Raw genomic sequence first — 22,129 nt, forward strand, 5'->3', positions numbered from 1 at the left:
CTCATCCGTTTCACCGAAGCTTGAAAGGAAGACCAATAGAGCGACGGGAGAAAGAGAGACAAGCGATTGAACATTTGTTTGTGCACGCCGACTGAGGTTCTAGAATGCTGCGAAGCTGTTCGACTTTAACAGAAAAAGAAAGCCAGCAGTCTCTCGTCGCATCGATTTGGTCGATTGAAGCTGATATTGTGACGCCCTGGAGGGGACATTGCGCCAAAATATAAATTTGGTTAAAGTTTCTTAAAATATGTAAATGTAATGTAGCTATTAGGAGCACTCTTGGAAATGATCACAATGTTCTTGATACGTAGGGCTAAAGATCGCGTGTAGCCCTTGTCTTCCACATAAAAGTGTGTTCAAACTGTTGTTTACCTGCGGACATTTTCAAAAACGTGTTTTTGCTACTATTTATGACACTTAACTTTACAGCACTATTTAAATTAAACAACTGGTTAATATTATCTACACTTTACTCCAGGAGTTCAAGAAACTTATTCTAATCATCATTTTCTGTATATTCAAGATATTTGCATCCATAAACATTTTTAAATTATGGCCCAATGTCGCCCCGTCTTACGGTATATGAAATATCAAGACTGTTTGTAAACTCGGTTACCCAGGAATCTGTTTTACATCTACCGATGCTACAATTTTCATCTCCAACATCTCAGCTTTGGCATTTAATCGCAAACAAACATTCACCATCAGAGTCTTCTGGTGTCAGCAAGTCATGGTTGTTCTACGCAATTGTAAACGCAATTTAGTCAACACAAAAATGCAGCGAAGAAGTGGAAAACAACTGAATCTCAAAACACTACTTTATTAAAAAATTTACAGCTTTAATCGTAATTCCCCGGCATCAATCCACTTTGGGGCAATCCTGAATGGGAATACACTCGGCATTGGTCGTCCTGCGGATGTAACCCTTCTTACAGTAGCAATCCGAAGGACAAATGAAACAGTTCCAAGTGCTAACCCGATAGTCGCACCATAATTGTACGCACTCATTTGCACAGCAGAGGAATTCTTCGTTCTCCGGACAGGTTCCTAATGGTATGGAAATTAGACAGTCAGCTAAATGAAGGCACCAAGAATACGACAAACAGAGTTTTCTTACGTATCTGTGCCTGGGGGAAATTCGGGCAAAATTCAGCCGTTCTGTTGGTTGGCACTGCTGCTGTTGATGACTGAATGGCGTACAGCAAACTAATTGCACAAAACGGGATTAATCTTTGAGTCAGCATCGTGAATTCGATTCGACACTTGGCGCCAGAAGGACTATGACTGATTGAGAATGGCGATGCAGTTAGCTTCTGATTAAATACTAGTAAGTACCTAGATGTTTGTTGTGGAAATTCCAACTCATTCAGATGTAAACATTTGAATGGGAGTATCAGATCAACAAGTAGTAACTGCTTTCTTTCTGAGATGACTAAGTTGGTCATGACGAGAGGAGCAACACAATTGTTGGGTAAAGAAGAATTGCATTATAGCACACCATCGACTGGAAATGCTTTCGGCAACGTGGGGCTGGACTATTCCACAGTATAAAAGTTCTAATTTTTCACGGGCCAACCCCTAGATTTGTGCCATTAGGTGAGATCTCCATACAAAATTCAAACGAAAAGCGCCAACTCGTGCTACATCCCAACGAGTTGAAATTTTCAGAGAGTGGTTTCCTCACCTATATAAATGTGGGCCAGTCTATTCCACAGCCACAGACAGTATATGTCAAACGTGCACTTTTTGGCCTGTAGATTTCAAGAAATACTTCAAATCTCCGCGTACAACGTACGGGTTAGGCATAGAAGTATGCGTTTGACTATAGTACTGTCGCACCTGACCCTCCGCTCATTTTCAACTTCTATTCAATTTTCATACTGCCGTACTCTAGCGGAACTATCTACCTACCCTCTTCAAGACCATTACATATCTAGCTAATCAATTATCACACTAAAGCTTCATGTTAGATAGCATTTCTAACCAACAGTGTATTTTTTATTTGATATAAGATATCGAGCAATCCAACTGAAAATACTCTCAAGTAATTTATCTCTCTCTCTCTCTCTCTTTCTTTGAAGGGAAAACTTTCCCCTTCCCGATGATGTTGTTGGTTTGCGTGGGTGACCCTCGCGGCGTCTGCACGGTAATGTGAGCCATCAGAATGGTTCATCGGTTACGAAGTGAAGCACTTCTCAAACTGAAGCGATAAATTTCTCAATGTTTCAACTTTATCCTAACGTACACTTAATGTTATCACCCATATGCCCGTCCACACCCGAAACTCATCCCCCACACAAAATCAAATTAAAACTACAAGGGATAGCCCTATGGGGTTCTACGCAATGGTGACGTAGGATTACATGGTCTTATATAAAAAAATCTTATTTGTTAACTGCAGCAGGAGCTTATGTTTTGTGTAGGAATAGGAATTTGAGCGGTGTTCTCTCTGTGTATACTCTTTAGTATGACACGCTTGACATAGATGGCCCACAGCGACTCACGAAGAGCTACTGATTTCGATCAATAGCGGTGCGGCTTCTTCCTCCTTCTATGGATGCTCATGAGGGCTGCAGGCCGCCTTTCGTTGTGTACTGGAGAACAATGTTCAACGCCACGCGCCGAAAGCACTGCTGCTGCTGCTGATGCCGACGTACGGACACCACCACACACGGTGATTGGACTGAATTCGATCAGCGGTTGAGGGCAGCCTTGATAGCTAGTTGCTTGCGGGAAGCCTTTCAATAGTTACATTTTGAAAAATGAAGTCCTATATTTAACAGATGCGTAGAAATATTTCTGATCCATTGGCGTTAAAATTATTGAAATTGGTCCAGGGGCAGCTGAGTTATTGACGTTCAAAATCTTTCATAATTTTGTTACATGTTCCATTTTCGCTTTTCATAAAGTGTATCCACATATAGACGTAGCCCTACGCCAAAAGGGTCTGTATGGCAAACACGCCCGGACATAAACGACAATATGGGTATACATCTTAACTATCCCATTTTACTCAGACACTTTTGAGCAAACTGCAATCACTTTCTCATACCAGAAGTATGCCTCGACCAACCTGGCACAACAATGCCCTATACGCTCTCTGATCAAAGCACAGGGGTTATTTTTCCTAGCACGATACTTAAAATAATAACACAAAAATTGGAGCTGTTGGCACGACCAATTCGCCTACATCAGGTGTAATAGTAAATGAATGCTAGTTATCTTGATGAATAAAAATATTTTGGCTTTTCATCATGGATCGAAAAAGATTGAATCATACATTTCAGAGCATGTGTTTCTTGCCAGGCTTGAACTGTTTTCGAATATTAGGGGTGATGCACATATTATGTCACTCTCTAATTGGGTTTATGATTTTGTGACAAGCAATGAATTAGGTATAGGAAAAATGGCACGAAAGAGGGGAGAAGGGGTTAATAAATAAATGGATCGCCCCTAGTGGTGTGGTTGTTTTATACAGCATTTTTTACCATTGTGGTAGTAAAAATCATTCTCAAGGAAGTGTCTGGAGCATATCCGGACGGAGTTAAACATAAGTTCATTAACAGCACTCACTTTTATGTTAGCGTTCGCAATCGAACCCAGCCAAGCAATTCGAAAGTCTTCCTGCTGCTTCCCATCCCGATACTTGTAATCATGGAAACCACTCTTACATGTAGATACGAAACACTTCATGTTGTGACGACACGCTGTGAACCGACATTATATCTACCAGGTTGAAATCGATCAAAATTTTGACGTATGGGCACGAGGATTTCAGAGAAGATGAAGAAGAAATCTACACCTAGGGTACATGTCCCTAACCTCGGTCTAATATGAAGCCTTCAATTACATTTTGTGTCATATCTTATGAAATAATTCATCTGCAAACGATATTTTACTGGAAAAACGCATGTTTAGATATTCTTATTATTTGGATATTAATTAAACACGACCGAAAATTGTAAAACTCACTATTTTAACACGAAAACTATCTAGGTACGTGGTTTGAAAGTCTCTATAATAAAGAAATTAATCAATCAATCTAGGTACGTGGATGTAACGTCGGTCTACTGTACTTAAATTCAATTTTATTTCCATTTCGTCAATCCTGTGTAGACTACATACAATGATTATTACAATGTTTACTTACATACTATGCATTAATTCTATTCTGTTTTAGCTTAGTTTTTATTTGCTGCTTGGACATAGTGATGTCAATAGTTCCGCAATGCAAATTATATAGGCGCATCATTCGATTGATTGGGCTATTTTTTTGCATAGTTTGTTCTGTACGATGTTTCTGAAAATAATTTCCGTGTTCTAAGATATCGACAAGGTGTGTAAAAGTTTAATTGTGCGAGAATTTCTGCCGAATCTATGCGCATTGAAATAATGTCGTTGATGAAGAAAAGCATTGCAAATTGGCGGCGCTCCTTAAGTGTTTGTATATTGATGAGCATGCAGCGCGCTTCATAAGATGGTAATGGAAATGCAGTCCAATTCAATTTACGTAAAGCATATTTCTGATCCATTGGCGTTGTTTTTGGACAGATTCTATGCGTTCTTCGTGTATGGAAATGTATGGATTCCATACTAGGTGGCAGTATTCCAGAATTGGCCTTACATATGTGGTATATAATAGCTTAATAGTGTATGGGTCTTCGAAATTATGACTGAACCTTTTGATGAAGCCTAGCATTCTGTTTGCTTTACTAATGATAGTATTATAATGTTCTATAAAAGTTAGTTTGGAGTCTAGGATTACACCTAGATCTCTTACAATTTTGCTTTTTTCTACTATTTGGTTGCCTAATGATATTTCAATATGCGGTGTTTCAATTTTTCTGCTAAATGCTATTGCAGTACATTTTTTACGTTCAGTTGAAGTAGACTTTTACTACACTAGGTGTGGAATATATTGATTTCATTCTGGAATTCTTCTGCATCGCTAGAATTACTTATTTCCATAAAGAGCTTCATGTCGTCTGCATATACAAGCAATTTTATTTTTTTAAGTATGTAGGAAATGTCGTTTATGTACAAAATAAAAAGAAGTGGGCCTAAATGAGAACCCTGGGGTACCCCAGAGGTGACTGAAATTGGTTCTGAAAGTTTATTTTGACAGCGAACTATTTGTTTACGATGTGTTAGGTATGATTGAAGCCAATTCAAAAGTCCAGGCTTCATTCCTATTTTCTGCAATTTGAGGATTAATAATGGTATGTCGATGCGGTCAAATGCTTTACTGAAGTCGGTGTATAGCGCTTCAACGTGCTTGCCACTGTCCAACGCTTTAATAATGAAAGATACATATTCTAGAAGATTAGAGGTATTTGAGCGACCTTTAAAAAAGCCGTGCTGTTTACTTGTAATTAGATTTTTCACCTGCTGAAAAATATTGCCGTTCACGATTGATTAAAAAAGTTTTGGAATGCAAGAAATAATAGCAATTCCACGATAATTTCGAATGTCTGATTTTGCATCGATTTGAAAATAGGTACCAAATAAGATGATTTCCAAATTTCAGGGAATTTTCCATTTTTCAGAGACATGTTGAAAAGACGCTCTAGAGGAAATGCGAGTTCTTAAGAAAGATTTTTAAAAAATATGGGTGCAATGCCGTCAGGTCCAGACCCTTTCGACGCGTTTAAGTTTTTTAGTGCATTGAGGACTTCATGTTGAGAAAGTTGGTTGACAGAGATGTTTTTAGAAATTTCAGGAACGAATGCAAAGAAATCGCGGTCACGATCTTCTTCGGAAAATGTGGTGTATACTTCTTGGAAGAAATTTGCAAAGAGACTGCAAATTTCAGAAGAATTCTCACCTACATTTGCATCTTAATTCATTCGCGAAGGAAAATTGCTGCTTTTTAATTTCGTGTTTACATAATTAAAAAAGTTCTTAGGACATGATTTGACTTCATTTTCGACTTTGCGGTTATAGTCCTCATATGCAGAGTTGATGGCTGTATTTAATTGGTTGCATAAGTTGTGATAGTTTCGCAAATTGGTTTCAGTTTTTTCTTTTTTGTATAGTTTATGAGCTTTCTGTTTTTTATTCTTTAAATTTTTAAGTTGTGGATTGAACCATGCGGGTTGGTTTTTTTTTCTGTTCGTCTTCTTTTTTTTGATGGTACAGTTTCTAAAATTAGGCTTTGAAGAATTGAGTGAAATTTTTCTACTTCAGTATCGACATTTCCTTCAATACTTATTAAATTTTGCCAATTTATTGTACATAGTCTACGTTTGGCTTCTTCGTAATTTGCTTTATGGTATTCCGGCACTTCCTCGTATTCCCAGTCGCTGGAGGAGGAAGAATTTTGTACGAAGATTGAGTATTCAATGGCTGTGTTAAACACTTCATTTTTCCATAAAGGTGCTAATGATGTATCCACACAGAAGTCTTCAGTACAATTTGTAAATAAAAGGTCTAAATATGAGTTTTGTTGATTTTTTACATGGTTTATTTGATTAAGACCAAAATAAGATATTTTGTCGAATAATAATTGTAATGTTTCGTCTTGACCTACGACCGGGAGTAAAAATGATTCATTTTCAATGTCTGTAATAAAGTCTGCGTTTCGTTGATTGAAGTCGCCATAAATATGCAGTTTTACTTCTGGTTCCATATTTGACATTATAGTTTCAACAATTTGAAAAAATAGTTCAAAAGACTGCTTGTGAGCATGTTTAGGTGGAAAATACACAGAAGAAAAAATGTGTATTTCACCGGCAATAAGTGCTTTAACCCAGACATTTTCGAATTCCTTGTGCTTATTTGTTATGATTTCTTCAGAAGTAAAGTCAGCATTGATGGCAATGAGCACTCCACCACCAGACTTTTTATTACAGAGTTGAAAATTCCTGTCGTGCTGGAATACATTAAAATTGTTTCCAAAAATTTCTTCGCCTCTGACGCTTTTGTCCCAGCTTGTTTCAGTTCCAAGAATTATTTGAAAAGAAGAAGATAGAATGTTCTGGTGGATTTTTTTCATTTTAGCTGGGCTTTTCATGCGATTGAAATTTTGGCAATACACCAAAATTTCAGTCGCATTCAGTTGAGGAAGTGAAGAGATTTTTGGAGGGTCAGTATTACTTACATTAGTAGGGTCTACCTCATGTAGAGTGTCGTCATTCGATAATAATAATTCCCTTGCATGGGAATAGTCGTCGTTACTTCCTTTAGTAGAGTGCGTCAGTGCCGCACGCTATGTCTGAAGGCACTTATTATGCAAGTTGCATGTACCTCCGATTTTTTTTCACAGGAAGTTAATATTGATGATAACAATCAAATCTGTGAAAGACTTAAAATATTTCATCTTGGGTTTTTTGAGAAAAAGTATTTTGAAGTTGACATCAGGCATGGAAAATCATTTACATTAATTTCGTGCATTCATTTAAATTTGTTTACCAATAACTTTTTTCATAAACCAAATTTTGTTAAATAATGTATGCAGTTTTTGTAGGTCTTAATATTGGCTACAACTATTGTGAACATCTCAATTCTGTATCTCTTATGCATGACGAACTAGAGAGATCAGTGTTTTTCGGAGAATGTAAATTATTCACTGAAAAACAATATTGGTCTCTGCTCGCTATAGTTCATCATGCATAAGAGATACAGACTTGAGATGTTCACAAAAGTTGTAGCCAATATTAAGACCTACAAAAATTCCATACATTATTTAACATTTATAATTTTAAACGTCAATATCATGACGTATAAAAACGTGACACATTTTTTACGATATTCTGTTGATAGACAAAGTTAAAAGCAAATAAATGTACATAAATACACGGAATTAATGTAAAAGATTTTCCATACCTTCGGCTTTCAATGAAGGTGTATAACAAATATTAACGATACAAAACTATTCTCTGACAATACAAATCAATAATATAATAATATGATTTGTTTCAAAAGTGGATTAAAGTAGTCAAAAGTATAAGTATTGGCGGTACCATAAGGTTTCACGACTTGCCCATAGTTTTATTTTGCATTTATAAGTAAAATATTAAAACAGTTATTTTTTTTATCAAATTGTATTATTTTTAATAATTGCCATCATTTCTTATCAAAACCTATATTTATATATAATGAAAATGTTAAGCAAATGTGATGCAACAAATAAAATGAAGATTACTTTAAATGAGCGCTGTTATACGAAACCACAGCTTTCAACAGGTTCTCTTCGTATTTAACATGATTCTCCGCCACTTTAAAGTTACTCCATGTTTTGATGAAATCATGATGCACTTCTTCTGTTGTTTGTTCCGTGAACGTGGCTAATCCTTTTCCTGTTTTCTTACAAAAATCGCTAATGTGATATTTGACAATATGGAATCTAGGGGTTACTGGAAGGTTTAGCGGTAAGCCAACTTTCACAAAAAAGATCAATGGACTTTTCGAAATCATCGTTGAGCTCATGCATTGTCCAAAACCATTACCTGACGATCTAGATTGCCTCCTATCAAAACTGTGCGTTTATCCAGCAAATATCTACAATGACGCCCAGCGAATCCAAATTGCGCATGTCGAGTTGCATTTGCGGCAGCCGCCCAGTTTGAAGCGTAATTGGGCTCATTTTTGGCCACCTTGTTGTAAACTGTGTTCATGAGGCCCAAGTGTCCGTGCAAGGCCATTGCATGTCCCTAAATCACTCTTGCGTGCCGTGCAAAATGCACAAGGAAACGTTGCACTATTTGACATTACTCCAGCCAAAATATTGATAACCTTGAGATCACCTGAAACAAAAAAAAAAGTTGAATAATGATAATGGGACAACATAAATCTTAATCTCACCAGTCACAATTGCTTTTATTTTATGTAATCCAAGCCTCAACCACAACAGGGAAATGTTTTTGTAGTTCTCTTGAATTCCTGGAGTCAAGGCAAGAATGAAACACTTGCGAACACCTGAGTCTTTTAGTCCGGTAGAGCTCATTCCTTCTTCGATGGTCATGATGATTTTAAGTGATCCTTGACCGCCATCGATCCCGATCTTGCAAATGATCTCTCCTGCATTACGTCGAGCTTTGACGTAGTCAATCAACCCCTCAATGCTTGTTCACATCACAACAGATCGATTCTCTATTGCTAAGGATTTTCCTTTGCATGAAGTCATGTCGCACTTCATCACGGAAAAGAAATCCTCGAGCTCGGGCAACATGTTGCTTATAGCTGATTTGAGACCAGGCTGGATAATTTCACGACCGTTCTGTCTCATGTGCTTAGCCAATTTAAGCGTCTGTAATATCATATTATTTATTTAGACGAACCAGATAACATACTGTTATATACTGACCTTATTAATATTCAGATTTAGGTCCGTTTTAATATTGAGTAAATCTTCGTGAGAGAACTGTGATTTTTTTTCCAGGTTGTTTTAAATTGAAATGCGTTGTTTTTCCTGAGACGTTCGAAAAACTAACTTCCGTTAGTTTTTTGTCAGCTAAATACCTCTCTAATGGTTTTGGCAATAAAATTATGCTTACTTTTGTCCGCTAATTCGGAGAGATTTTGCAGTTTCCGGGTTTCACTACATGAGTGTCAAACATGCTTTGCAGATTTTAATATAACTTTTTTTCTTTTTCAGCGATACCTTTTTCTTGCACATATCTACACATTTTAATTGCGCAACTTGACAGAGGTCACACTCAATATGGTTTGAACTTCTTGTACGTATCTTTACTTTTAGATACACGTGAACCTCAATTTTCTTGAACGGCTCACCTTTCTTACACCGGTAAACGGCAATGTAGCATGCGTGGCACAAAACTTCCGGATACCTTTCGTCTTCTACATTGAACTCCGGTAAAAATCTTCCAACGATCGTCCCTAATAAAGTGGCGTGAATTTTTTTGGATGGAATCGCTTTTCCGAAGCACAAAAGGCACACTTTCTCTCTATTTTCCTCGTGAGATTTCTTCATTTTTGCGGATTTGCTTAACGATACGAAAATATCACAGACGATAGACCACAATATTTACACGTGACAAAAAATCAATGCTTACTTAGATTACATGGCTGCCTTTGACTGTCATGCCCTTTGTTATCTCTTTTACACTTATGAGGGATGAAAAATGCGAATAATTGTTGATCTAGGAGACAACTTTAATAGATCTTACGCAAAGTGGTCAGAACTAGGGGTAAGACAACTGTACTCAGAGTTAATTTATTTGCAGAGTGTACATTTGAGTTACTCATATTTACTCAAAAACAAACAAAGTAGTCTAATATTTTTCATCATATAGTGTTCAAACAATCCCTGTCTGACAGAATGTTTTGATTTCAAGATTTAGTTTTCATTCATTAAAAGATCCAAGTTAGATGGCTCTTGTCTAGGCCAGGGGATGTTTAGGTCTCTTTTCCTTTCTAGGATGGATGGCTAAAAGCGTGTAATGTCTTTGAAGTTTTTGGTGATGTGGTGGTGTTAGTGTTTCCATATCCCAGCCATTTCTGATTACCTGGAATCTTAAAATAGCTGAAGACTCTTCCCGGGAATCGGGAAATATTTTCGGTAGTTATTTATTACAACTTCAACTTCGTCAGGATTTCCCCCGGAAGATTTTTCCGACTATTTCTGGAAGTTTCTTCCAAATTCCCCTTGAAGATTTCGATCAGCTTCTTCGGAAGGATTCTTATGATTTCTCTGGGAGGTTTCGTCTGACTTTGCACGAAAGTTTCTACCAACATCTCCTGGAAGTTTTTTTTTAAACTTGCCCTGAAAGAATCTTCCACCTTCTCCCGCAAATTTCGTCCATTGTTCAACGGAAGTTTCATCATCTTTTCATTCCAACAGTATCAGATTACAATCAGAAGTCCTACCGCAGAAGTGGAAACTATTTCCCATTTCATCCGGACTTCCCACGGAAAACTTTCTGAATTATTCTGCAAGTTTCATCCGGCTGCCTAAATTTGCATGGAAGTCTCTTCTAACTTCGCCCGGGAATTTCTCACAGATTGTGTCAGAAGCGTCTATCGGTTTCGTTTGGAAGATTCTTCGCCAGAAAGCTTTCCTGACTTCACACTAAAAATTCGTCAAACTTTCTCCGGAAATTTCAATCAATTTTCCCCAAAAGTTGTGTGGTCATGGTTTTCGTACAAAAAAAAAATGATTCTCGGGAAGTCAAACTAGTTTTCTGAGAATCGGGAAATGATAATTCTGGTAAATGGCCCGGACAGGAAACACTAGTTGGTGTGATTTCAAGACTAAGGAAGTAAGAGTTTGGCCAAATGTTTTCAGAAGATGAATTTATCTCATGAAAATTAATACTCAATGTCACAGAATCGTTCAAAAAGGTTTCGTGTTTTGATGCAATGTCAGAGTTAGGGTCAACTCTCTCCAGAAGCGTTCGTTGTTTATCCTGATACTCCTGCAAAAAACATCAATAGACACTAGTTGCAAAAGACTCAACATGAACAGGTTGAATTTTCATCGTCTAGTGTTGTTGTGTTGATCGATATTTAGCACAAAAGGAGCATTGTTGAATGCGGTCTTTTATTTAACTGTTTATCACAGGTAAAAATAGGTCAATTCTGGCCAACTTCATAGTTGATTCTATTCTGAAACTTATATGAAGTTTGTCAATGAGCGATCGTCGAAGGGATGTAGGAACCACCACCATACTGGGATTGTCCAAAATCTACCTTTGGATTGACTGGATTATTTGGAATCCCCCCTGGACAGTCATGAATCCCCCTCAATATTGAGTGAAATTTTTACTGTGTTACTGTGTCCGGAATCCTCCCTGGGATAGTTCATATTCCTTCTAAGGATTTTCCGAAGATACCTTTGATATTTTTGGGAAACCTAACTGGGATTGTCCGAAATTCCCCTAGGCTTGTTCGGAATCTCACTGAGACTGCCATAAATCCCCTTTGCGATTGACAGGAATCCTCCTAAAGATTGTACAAAATCCAGCAGTAAAGCAAGACAGCTCTGACTGTTCTGTAAGGTCACCATAAAAATCTTCCATCGATTTTGAGGGGGCAGGTTGTAGTTCCTTTCATACACGTGCAATTGCCCTTTCATTGCTGAAAGATCTTCCCAGTAAAGTATTGCAAGCGCACCGTTGTTGCTTTACTTTGCTTGACAGTATCGGTTGCTATGTGTATTTTATGTTGAGCAACGCGAGTTACTCAGAGTTGCTCAAAATTAACTCCGGTTTTACTCATGATCAAAAGCTGTCTTGCCCCAAGGGTCAGAATCAAGATGGTTGTTACTTGAGAACAACAACAACAAATAAATAGAACTCTTAAACGGAAAATTAACTACTTGAATCCACTTGTGAAGCAATTTAAAATTAATTTGTATAGTCATAGAATAGTTTTGTATCGTTAATATTCGTTATACACCTCCATCGAAGGCAGAAGGTATGGAAAATCATTTACATTAATTGTGTGTAATTATTTACATTTATTTGTTTTTAACTTTGAGTATCAACAGAATTTCGTAAAAAAGATGTGTCATGTTTTTATACGTCATGATATTGGCTTAAACTTTTGTGTATATCCCAAGTCTGTATCTCTAGTGCATGATGAACTAGAGCGAGCAGACCCCAATATTGTTTTTCAGTCAATAATTTACATTCTTTGAAAAACACTGATCTCTCTAGTTCGTCATGCATAAGAGATACAGATTTGAGATGTTCACAATAGTTGTAGCCAATATTAAGACCTACAAATATTGCATACAATATTTAACAAAATTTGGTTTATGAAAAAAGTTATTGGCAAACAAATGTAAATGAATGCACGAAATTAATGTAAATGATTTTTCATGCCTGATGTCAACTTCAAAACACTTTTTCTCAAAAAACCCAAGATGAAATATTTTAAGTCTTTCACAGATTTGATTGTTATCATCAATATTAACTTCCTGTGAAAAAAAATCGGAGGTACATGCAACTTGCATAATAAGTGCCTTCAGACATAGCGTGGCCGTTGAAAATTTGGAGGACTGTAAAATTTGCGAGCGGCCTCCCTAGTTTGCTGCAGTCGTTGTGTGCGTTCACTAAGTAGGAACGCGCGGTGTGAATTCAGGTCTGCCAAAGCGTCGGTGCGTGGAATTCCGAGTTCTTCGTGAACGTCCAGGAAAATTTTGCGTAAAAGGGCTGTTTCCGTTGGTAGTCCTTCTGCTGCCAGCATTAAAGTTGCACTAGTTTTAGTGATTCCGCGAATGCATACTGAAGGTGGCTGGTCGTGCAAGTATGAAAGATAAGTCCGCACAATGTCCATAATTTTGGGGTCCCGCAGCCGTGCCTTCAAAAAGCGTCGGTCGCCAATTGCAGACTGTTCCGTGAGTCTGACAATAGGCGGACGCATTGGGTCCAGGATTGGAGGGTGTTCATGTCCGGTTGGCTTTTCGGCGCGATAAGGGTGAATAGTTTCCCCTTTTTCGAAGTTAATGAATTTTAGTCCATTTTCTGTGCTTGGTGGACGAGAAAATTGTATACGTGCAGCAGCCGAAAGCTCTTTGTCCAGAGGTAATGCCGTATGTGTATGTGTGGAGTTAATAAGTGTCGTCGTTCTTATTCCATTGCTATGATTGTTGGTATTGCTGTTGTTGTTGTTGTTGTTGTTGTCTGTTTTGTTCTTGTTGTTGTACTCATATGAATTTTCCTGGTGATGTTCCTTTCGTTGCTTTCGCCTACGTCTGGCTTTTTCCTTTTCTTTTTCCTGAAGGTGACGGGAACGCTGTTTGGTGTCAAATGCAGGCCAGTCGCGTTTCCATATTTTTTTTATTTCCTAGCATTCGCCAGCTGGGGACTGGTTCGTCACCGACGTTCTGCAGTTCAATTTCTATGTTGTTACATGCAATTGGATTGCAAGTATGTACTGCTTCAGAAAAGGTTTTTGCCATTTCTTCCATATGTGCTTTTACATCGGAAGCTAGAATAGCATTTGAGTCCGCTAAGTCGTTCTTAATTTCCATAATTAATTGTGGAATTAGGTCAATTGAGTGCACTGTTGCTGTTGTTGTTGATGTGATGGCTTCTACTGCTGCTGTTGCTGCCGAGTTGACCGCCTTTTCTACAGCGATACAGGTGTCTGCTGGAGGTGTGTCCAAAAGTGCTGACAGTTTACTTTTTATTTCAGGGGAACTAGTCTTACTGCTGCTGACGAGGTTGGAAATGGTTTGTTTTACGTCGACAAGCATTTTCTCAATGTGGTCGAGCGTTTCGTCATGAGTCGCGCTTAGGCTTTTGAAATTCATGAGAAGTTTGTGGTTTGCTGCCAATGTATGTCCGATGTTTTCCGTGATATTTTGGAATGACGTGGACAGTTCCTTCATGTTAAGTTCAGCGGTGAACTTTTCCTGACAGTCTTGGCAAAGAGGCAGCATGAAGGTCCGCAAATTTCTTCATGACTCCGCTGTGCGCCTACGCAAGCTGCGTGGAAAGTCCGATTGCAGGCACCATGGCAGCGCCATAGAAAACGATTGTCATTTTGCACGCAATTCACGATACCGCACTTCATTGCACTCGCGTCGGGTGATAAAAAAAGTAAAAATTTGCTACTTGAAAGTGCTAACGCGGGGCTCGCGCACGGGTCAGTTATTAAAAGGTATGAAAAATAAAATAAAGTTTGAATGGTAAAATATATACAAGAACGCTGTGAACGCGCGTCCGAACTCAAAGGTGGTTCGTGGTGAATTGGGTCTATTCATGGATGCAACTTCATCCTATCGAAGATGAACCTCGATCTACAAAGGTCTGGCATGTGAAATCGCGCTTCTATGTCACTCCTTATCATTCATCCGTAACCACTAGTCTCCCAAAATTTGAACTACTTTAGTAAGAAACTGACTTGGCACAAACCATTTCAAGTTTATATGTAAATTACTATGGGAAAACATATGTTTTTGTTTATATCTATCTAACAATTCACCACATCACTATGCTTTTAAAAATTATAGCAGTGATTGTAGAAAATTTTCTCAGCTACAACTTTGTAGAAAACCACTTTTCAATAAAATGTAAGGAACAAAAGTTATTAATGATTCAAGTCACTGATATCTTATGATTATGCTCTTTCAACTGTTCAGCAGGCAACATTGGTGTTTCTGGTGAGAAGAATAGAGCACAAATATCATGAATACTATGTCACACTGCAGAATACAGTGATGCCTATAGAACAGCTGCTTGATCATGCCATAAGAGTACCAATCTCTTAAACAATTAATAACAATTTAATTTGACATTTGGCTCAACAACGATATTCCGCAAAGTTGTAGCTTAGAAAATTTCCCGTAAGAATAGTTATAGAAATTTTCGAAAAAGCAATATGGAAAATGGATAGAAGACAATGAACAAAAAGTTTGGTTTTCCTATAGTAAATCCCATATAAACTTCGAATAGTTTGTGCCAAGTCAGTTTCTTACCAAATGAGTTTAAATTTTGGGAGGCTAATCAGAACCTGATGTGAAACCGTTTGAGCACTGTGGAGCGAAAATTTCAAATTTTGCATTAGTCTTGTAACCACATTGTTTACGTCACTTACACTTCTCGCGTAAGAACTGATGTGAATCAATCTGTCCTTATGGTAGTCAGGGCTACAAAATGGTGAGTGACAATCTGGAAGGAGCGATATACCTAGCTCCGTTCCTCACAAGTTCCTATCTCACGCCTCCACGAGTCATATGATCACAAAAGGCTGCCAGCTGAAACATGGACACAGCTGGTTGGCGTAGCCTGGGCAATGTTGTCAATCCGACAATAGCAGAGTGAGGAGGTGTGACGCGAACACTGGCGCGGTAACCATAGCACGGTGATAGAGGAAATGCTTCGCCAACCCGAGCGTCTGTTCACCATGGAGGTGCGGCTCAAACAGCGTCTGACTGGCATCCAGCGGCTGAATAAGAAATGCTCTTCCCCGGAAGCTACACCTAAGATGGCAGCCCCATCACGGCGGATAGGAGACCTTAGGCCAACCACCTACTGTCTCTGAAACCTTAACAACTGTTACAGAAACCAGCAGAGAAAGACATCGAACTGATTTAACGGCAACGACTTTTAGCGCAAAACAACGGACACGAATTGGATCATGGAATGTATTGACGTTAGCCCAGCAGGGTAAACTGGCACAACTCGCCAACGAGGCGCGACGCATGAAGCTAGAAATCCTGGGACTGAGTGAAGTTCGTTGGCCAAACTTTGAAGAACACAAACTGCCGTCGGGACAGGTACTACTATACTCTGGTATTCGAGGTGAAAACGCTCCCCGCCATCGTGGAGTTGGTCTCCTACTTAGCGTCCAGGCAAGTGCTGCGCTCATCAAGTTATGCGCCAACCGATGCTGCCGAGCTACAGGACAAGGAGAATTTTTACAGTCAACTGAATGCCATCGTGGATAAGGTTCCAAAGGGTGACATCAAGATCTACACTGGCGACTTCAATGCGAAGATCGGCTCCGACAACACGGACTATGAGCGTGTCATGGGACGCCATGGTCTCGGCGAAATGAGCGAGAACGGTGAGCTGTTTGCAGAATTTTGTGGCAATAACGACATGGTGATCGGGGACTCGTTCTTCCCCCATCGGCCAGTGCACAAAGTCACGTGGGTTTCCCGTGATGGACATACCGAAAATCAGATCGACCACATCTGCATCAGCCGAAAATGGAGACGGAGCCTTCTTGATGTCCGGAATAAACGCAGCGCCGACATCGCGTCTGACCATCACCTTCTAATCGGTGAAATCCGCCTACGCATGGCGCGGATCCAGCGACGGGAGGAGAAACTCGGGCGGCGGTTCAACACACGCCGACTTGAAGATCCAGCGGTAAAAAGGTCTTTTGTTGAAGAACTTGAGACTCGAGCTGCGGACGTTCCAGAAGGTGGCAGCGTAGAAGAACAATGGACGGCCATCAAGAATGCCTTTATAGAAACAAGCGATAACAACTTGGGTGAGCTGCGCACCCAGAGGAAAGAGTGGATCACAGATGAAACCTGGCGGAAGATTGAGGAGCGTAGAGAAGCAAAAGCCGCGATAGAGCTGGCGAGAAACAGAGGAGCCAAGAACGGAGCCCGTCAACGGTACTCGGCTCTAGAAGGAAGGAAGTCAAGCGCTCTTGGAGACGGAACAAGCGAGCGTGGGTGAACTTCCTGGCCGACGAAGGGGAGAAAGCCGCAAACACTGGCGATATACGCCTCCTCTACGATATCTCACGACGCCTGAGTGGAGCAAGGATGAACCCGAGGATGCCAGTGAAGGACACGACTGGACAATTGCTTACCGACCCCACTGACCAGCTAATACGCTGCTTTGAGCACTTCGAACACCTTCTTCAAGTTTCGACGGCCAACCAGCCATCAACATCTCGGCATGATCCGCCTAGGGTGCGGCGCATCACTCGCGTCAATTCCGAGGCCCCATCACTGCAGGAGATTGAAGCAGCTATCCGAAGCATCAAATCAATGGGGTCGATCGCATATCAGCAGAGATGCTCAAAGCTGACCCCATGCTATCCGCACAAATGTTGCATCAACTATTCTGTAATATCTGGGACAACGCAACTTTTCCGGCCGACTGGATGCAGGGCATCTTAGTGAAGGTCCCAAAGAAGGGGGATCTGACTTTGTGCGACAATTGGCGAGGCATCATGTCACTGTGTATTGTTCTCAAAGTTCTGTGCAAAGTTATCCCGAATCGGATACAGGAGAAGATTGACGCGACTCTCCGACGGCAGCAGGCAGGATTCCGTGCCGGAAGATCCCTAGTGGACCATATTGTCACGCTCCGCATCATCCTGGAGCAGGTCAATGAATTCCAAGAGTCCCTTTATTTGGTATTCATTGACTACGAAAAAGCTTTCGACCGTCTCATTCAGGAGAATCTGTGGGGCACCCTGAGACGCAAGGGAGTCCCGGATAAAATCGTCAACCTCATCGAAGCGCAGTTTTCACGTGCAGAGTTCTGCATAACGGAGCCTTGTCCGACCCTATCCAGGTAGTCGCTGGTGTAAGACAAGGATGTATACTATCACCGCTACTGTTTCTCATCGTAATCGACGAGATCATGGTAGGTGCAATTGACCGTGTACCGAACCGTGGGCTGCTTTGGCAGCCTATCACCATGGTGCTCTACTAGCACAACGGCGCTCTGATATGCAGAGTAAGCTCAATGACCTAGCCGAACGCTCCTCTTCGGCGGGTCTCACCATCAACGTCAACAAGATCAAATCGTTGGATATCAACACGGGCAACCCTTACAACTTTACAGCAGTGGAGAAGGTCGAAAGTTTCCAATATCTTGGCAGCCAAATAGCGTCGGACGGTGGGACCAAGAGCGGCATAGGTGCACGAATCAAGAAGGTTAGGGCTGCCTTTGCGAGTTTACGAAACGTATGGAGATCCAACAAGATAAGTCAACGCACCAAAATCCGATTTTTTAACTCGAACGTGAAATCTGTGTTGTTATACGCCAGCGAGACGAGGTGTGTATCAGCGGAGAACACTCAAAAGCTGCAGGTCTTCATCAACCGATGCCTGCGATATATAATTCGTGCCTGGTGGCCTCACAACTGGATCTCGAATGCCGAGCTCCATCGTAGATGTCATCAGAAGCCGATAGCAACAGAAATTCGAGAGCGAAAGTGAAGGTGGGTCGGCCACACACTTCGACGGGGCGGAAACGAAATCTGCAAGCAAGCGCTGGATTGGAATCCGGCAGGACATCGCAGCAGAGGCAGACCCAGGGGCTCATGGCGGCGGAGCCTCAATAAAAAAATTAAGCAAGTCGATAGGAATCTGACCTGGGTCAAGGCAAAAGCGAGCAGCCGCCCAGGATGGAAGTCTTTCACGTTGGCCCTGATGGTGCACAGGACCCTTAAGTAAGTAAGTTATGGTAGTCAGTATGTTCCATGGATGGTTTTGTATTATTGGTCAACTTTACGTGGAATATATCGCAAATTGATAATTATTAATTTACAGGCAACCAATTCACGATATATTCCACATAAAGTTGATCGATGTTACAATACCATGACTACCAAAACCATTACTAAATCAGGTCTCAAACCATAAGTTAAAATGTTCTAATATAGTTCTCTTTCCGAAAATGTATGGAGAAAACAACTATTTTGAATGGTAATGGTTCTTAACAACCTATTACTTATCCGGCACCGGTGGTGTAGTGGTAAGCGTGACTGCTTTCTAACACCCCGATGGGTCAGGGTTCAATCCCAGCCGAGGTCGGTGGGATTTTTCTGAGGCATAAAATCTCTGGTCACGTCTTCCTTCGGAAGGGAAGTGAAGCCGTTGGTCCCGGCCCATGTGTGTTGAATGGGTGCAATATCCTACGCAGGTGTGGAAAGCTGCCTTCCTGCACATTCGATTGCCGTCAATGTATGGCAATCGATGTCCGTCGGTGATTGGCACTAGATTGCGGAACAGAGACCGACGTTAATTAAAGGAAAGAAGAAGAAGAAGAAGAAGAAGAAGAAGAAGAAGACCTACGCTTTCTCGAAAATAGGCCGATCAACAACAGAGGGATTTTAGAACATCTTAATTTATTTTCGAAGTGTCAAATTTAAGTGAACAATTTTCTGGGTTAAATTTAACTCGTGGTTAAAAGTGACGTTTCAAAATTTATTTTTTTTTGTTCGAAAATCCCCGTGCTGTCGATCGACCGGTTTTCGAGCCATGGATGTCAAAATTTAACTTCTTGCCTGTCAGAAATAACCATACTCCGATAGCAGGGTTAACCGATAACTTTCCATCTGTCAAATTTTAACCAAAAGTTTAAAAAAATCCACCAAATGGTTTAGAGCCTAGATAAGCTTTGGATAATTCTATCAATTGAAATGGATAGAGGAGCAGGCAGCAGATGAATATAAATAAACCAACACTTCATAGCGGACGTTGCTTAGATTGACGAGAATACGTAAATTCAATGCTAAAAAAATTGAATTTAGAATACTGTGAACCTTCCCGGATTTCCTTTAGGATTCTGTTTATTTCTGTTTGTCCTGAGCTAGACCAGACACAACGTTAGCGACCGTGGCTGATTCAGACATGACACGAGTCTTTCATCGACCTGATTATGGGTATGTAGGCGCATCTAAATGCACTCGATGCAGGATAAAACACAGAAAGTCATGATTTGAATGCTTCCCCTGTCATGGAACCGTGCAACGGTTGAAAGCGGGATAGAGAAGGCAGAAATGGTAGCCGGTGATAACGGTGACAACTGTTATTACAAAGAGTAATTTATGCGGAAGAAATACAGCAAATTGACTATATATGTATGACTCACGTATATGTGCTTCGTAGAAACAATTCCCGCGACTGAATTATGAATGAAGTCCATCGATTTTCTCAGAGTAACATATCCGGATTCCACGTAATGACCACCATTTTTTTTCTTTGTTTACATTTTCCAGGAAATCTCTTCGTGACCTACAAACGTCGATAACAGCACACGGACGGCTCGTTTCTAGATATTTTTTTGTCATACTCTCTCAACCCCCACTGCAATCGTAGTAGTTTTTTCCCACCGCGGAACAACCCCCATCATCGCAACAGGCCGCGTTCCTCTGCAGAGCCTGAATTATCGATATTGCTGCAATAAAGCATATTTTTTGCACGATATTCGGTAAAGTGATAATGACTTTGACGAGTTGCACGAAACACCCTCTTCTGCTACTACCACTACTACATCGTTAGTTCCCATCATCATTGAGCAAATACATAGTTCCTTACTGAGGGACAAGGAATAGAGTTATAATTTTACCCACCACACCCCGCCTACTATTTGATCGCAGGCGATCCACACGGAATTTTTTGATTGCACGCGAATGAGTCACGGCATACTTGGACTGGGTGGAGGCTTGGTACTTAGCAGCAGCATGAAGCCCGGAAGTGACGGTAGTAACAACAACACAACTAGCAAGACGAATGGAATCGGTGACGGGGGCAATCGGGAGGTCGTAGCCCGCTGGAGAGTTCCCATGCACGGGAAGATCCACGAGGTGGAGTTTGAACATGGCACGGCCAGTGGCAAGCGGGTGCTGTGGATTGATAAGGAGGAGATTTTCCGACGCGAATGGATGTTCAAACTGGTTGGGGAGGATATGTTCAAGCTGGAAGACAAGCGGTGCATTATCAGGGTGAGAGGTTGGGAAGGAAATTACCGAAGGGAAAGTTTATAATTTAATTGAATTGAGTTTGCAGGTTGATCCGCTGCCGGGTTTCAAGTACAGCTACTCGCTGTACGTGGATGGGAAGTCGTACGAACAGTTCACGGAATCGCAAGCCAAAGCTCTCAAAACGTGGGAGGTTAACCTGGGCGATAACTTCTATCGTATAGTTCTAGGTAATGAACTTAATTGTATCAAATATATTATAGGCAAATCAACGTTTTGTCAAATTTAAATTTCAGAAAAGAACACGCTCAACATCTACGTCAACGGTAAACTGATTGAGGAGAATGTGAGTACACTTACCTTGGCGTGCAATCCTAGCCGAACAGCAGTATGAATTACACCGTTTCTTCTTGATTGCAGGGTGAGTTCGTAGATGGCGGCACCGATACGACGTTCATCGAGGACGGAAACACGTTCGTGTTGACGGCACGAACCAGTGGTAATAAACGGGACGGGATTGTGCATTTGCTAGCGGTGAACGGTGTAAGCGTGGACGATTCATGTGGCGGTGACCGTGATGGAGATGCTCAATGAAAAACTATTTTGAAAAGACATGTTTGAGGTTACAGTGCAATTTGGATCGTTATTAAGTGTAAAGTGTTGCTTACGATTTACACGCTGCTGTTTACTGGAAACCTGTGTACGATGTTTTCTAAATGTGAAAAATACTGATAAATATATTTACAGAGCGATAGACAGTTCGATATTTGTAGAGTTTTCGTATTCAAACTTGCACACATTAAATGGTTTTCAGTTTCAATGTTCTCCATTCTTATGTTTAATCCTATAGCATCCCCTGCTAATCCGACAAGTTTGCGGCCGGATTAGCGGGGCTGATCCGATAATCCGACTGTCAAATCCTTAAAAATCAATGTTACCAACCTAACAATGTAAAAAAAAGCTCCATAAGAGACCGTGATGTCGGAGTACTGTACTGTACGACATAGGCTGTGTCCCAATTGCCGAATTAAATTTAAGGTGA

General features: G+C 40.5%; 1 protein-coding gene across 1 annotated transcript; it reads left to right on the plus strand.

Moving 5' to 3' along the window:
• The first annotated feature begins 20,389 nt into the window (after positions 1–20,389).
• LOC135703643 (fas apoptotic inhibitory molecule 1) lies at positions 20,390–21,832 on the plus strand. The gene is made up of 4 exons (XM_065224925.1): positions 20,390–21,111; positions 21,176–21,317; positions 21,384–21,433; positions 21,508–21,832. The coding sequence occupies exons 1-4, from the start codon at positions 20,800–20,802 to the stop codon at positions 21,679–21,681; spliced, it is 678 nt and encodes a 225-aa protein (XP_065080997.1). The 5' UTR covers positions 20,390–20,799; the 3' UTR covers positions 21,682–21,832.
• The last annotated feature ends 297 nt before the right edge of the window (positions 21,833–22,129 follow it).

Source organism: Ochlerotatus camptorhynchus, unplaced genomic scaffold (genome assembly GCF_037179485.1).
Source record: "Ochlerotatus camptorhynchus isolate MF236.1 unplaced genomic scaffold, CSIRO-AGI_Acam_v1.1 ptg000021l, whole genome shotgun sequence".
NCBI classification, from domain to species: Eukaryota; Metazoa; Arthropoda; class Insecta; order Diptera; family Culicidae; genus Ochlerotatus; species Ochlerotatus camptorhynchus.